This window comes from Temnothorax nylanderi, unplaced genomic scaffold (assembly GCF_030848795.1).
Source record: "Temnothorax nylanderi isolate EJ_2023f unplaced genomic scaffold, tnyl_v1.0 TNYL_tig0912_pilon, whole genome shotgun sequence".
Lineage (NCBI taxonomy): Eukaryota > Metazoa > Arthropoda > Insecta > Hymenoptera > Formicidae > Temnothorax > Temnothorax nylanderi.
In genome coordinates this window covers 48,561-50,000 of record NW_027249974.1, presented here as the reverse complement: position 1 = coordinate 50,000, position 1,440 = coordinate 48,561, and the positions used below count along the sequence as shown (strand labels likewise).

The 1,440-nt window shown below is 44.9% G+C and overlaps 1 protein-coding gene across 1 annotated transcript in view; it reads right to left on the bottom strand.

Annotated features, from left to right (window-relative positions):
• The window catches only part of LOC139785892 (uncharacterized), a 2,781-nt gene extending 1,341 nt beyond the window's left edge, over positions 1 to 1,440 (bottom strand). Inside the window, exon 1 of the mRNA XM_071725056.1 lies at positions 1 to 1,440. This exon is cut by the window's left edge and continues 1,341 nt beyond it. Coding sequence (XP_071581157.1) covers positions 1 to 1,440 — 1,440 coding nt within the window.

The window sequence follows — 1,440 nt, the reverse complement described above, 5'->3', positions numbered from 1 at the left end:
GACAGCGAACTGCTCATCTGTCAGCAAACCCTCGTTAATCGATACCACTTGTGCCAAGGTGTTTACGTCGTAGTTGGTCTCTCTCAGATAATCTCGATTTTTCAAGACTTCTCCTGATCTCTTTGGCTGAGACAGGCCGTATTGGTGTAACTCCTGTCCTCCCAAAGCCAACACTGTGTCCTCAATCAGCACCAAACATCTGTTATACACCTCGTCCATCACCTGCTGTGCATTGCCTTGCAACTCTCTCTCCACCTGTCGTGTAATGTCTTCTGAAAGGCTGTCTTTGTACTTTTCCCAAAGACTCAGAGGTTCGGTAAGTTGACAGAATACCAACATCACTGTAAAGAGCTCTCGCAACTTGAAAGGAGAATCACATAAGGCAGCTTCTTCCAAGGTATTGTCCCAGTGTTTGTCATCTTCCAGCAAACCTAATGCTTTGCATGCAGACTGAAATGTTGAACAAAGGACACCATTTGCAATCTTTAGATCTAAAAAGGACGTTGGACCTCGAATCTCATGCAGCAGCAAGCGAAGATAATAACACTCGGTGTTATTTGGATGGATGGTATACACTCTTCCCAGCGCATGGTCCTTCTTTATTCCTGGCCAGCCGTCGACATCCATCCCCCGCTTTCTTCTCTCAAACTTGTTATTTTTAAACACAAAATAAGAAGGAACCTCACAGTACAAGAGGGTTTTTGCAAAATCGTCGGTTTTGCACAGCTCGAAGAAAGCCAAGAGTGTTGTCTGAGGTGGGTTGCTAAGCCTCTCAACCAAGTTTTTGGAATTGAAGTACACACGCTGACCATTCTCGAGGTGAACAGCGAGATGGAAGATAGTAGGATATCTCTCATGAATAGGGAACGCCAAGATTCTCCAAATTGCCTCTGAGCTGCTGATGTACCGCCCACTCTCGTACAACTTTACCTCATCTCTCTCACTCTCTAAAGCAAAAGTCGCTTGGTCACTGCCCTTATTCACGTACTTGCAAATGTACTTGATGGACTTGACTGAAGTGCATAATTCCACATTAATATGAGCATTAAAAATACGTAATAAAACAGGGTTATAGGGCACTACCCAGCGGTTATCCAGCTCTATATCATTGATTTTTACGATAAACCCACCATCAGCTTGAGACCTCCTCCGATATTGCGGGTATCCATCATTTCCTGTCTGAGTGTTTTTGAGAAGTAGCCGTGGGTACCTCTTGCTGCAATTGCCTCCTTTCATACAAGGCGAATTACGATTTAAGCCCCCGCAGGGACCATGAATCATGTTGGCCTTGACAATATTATGAAGAAGAGAGTCTTGCACGGGATCAGGTATTTCAGCACAGATGACTTTGTCGATCATATCAGGGAAGATGCGCTGCTCTAGCCACAGCAAGATGTGGATGTGAGGCAGACCTCGCTTTTGCCACTCTACAGAGTACAT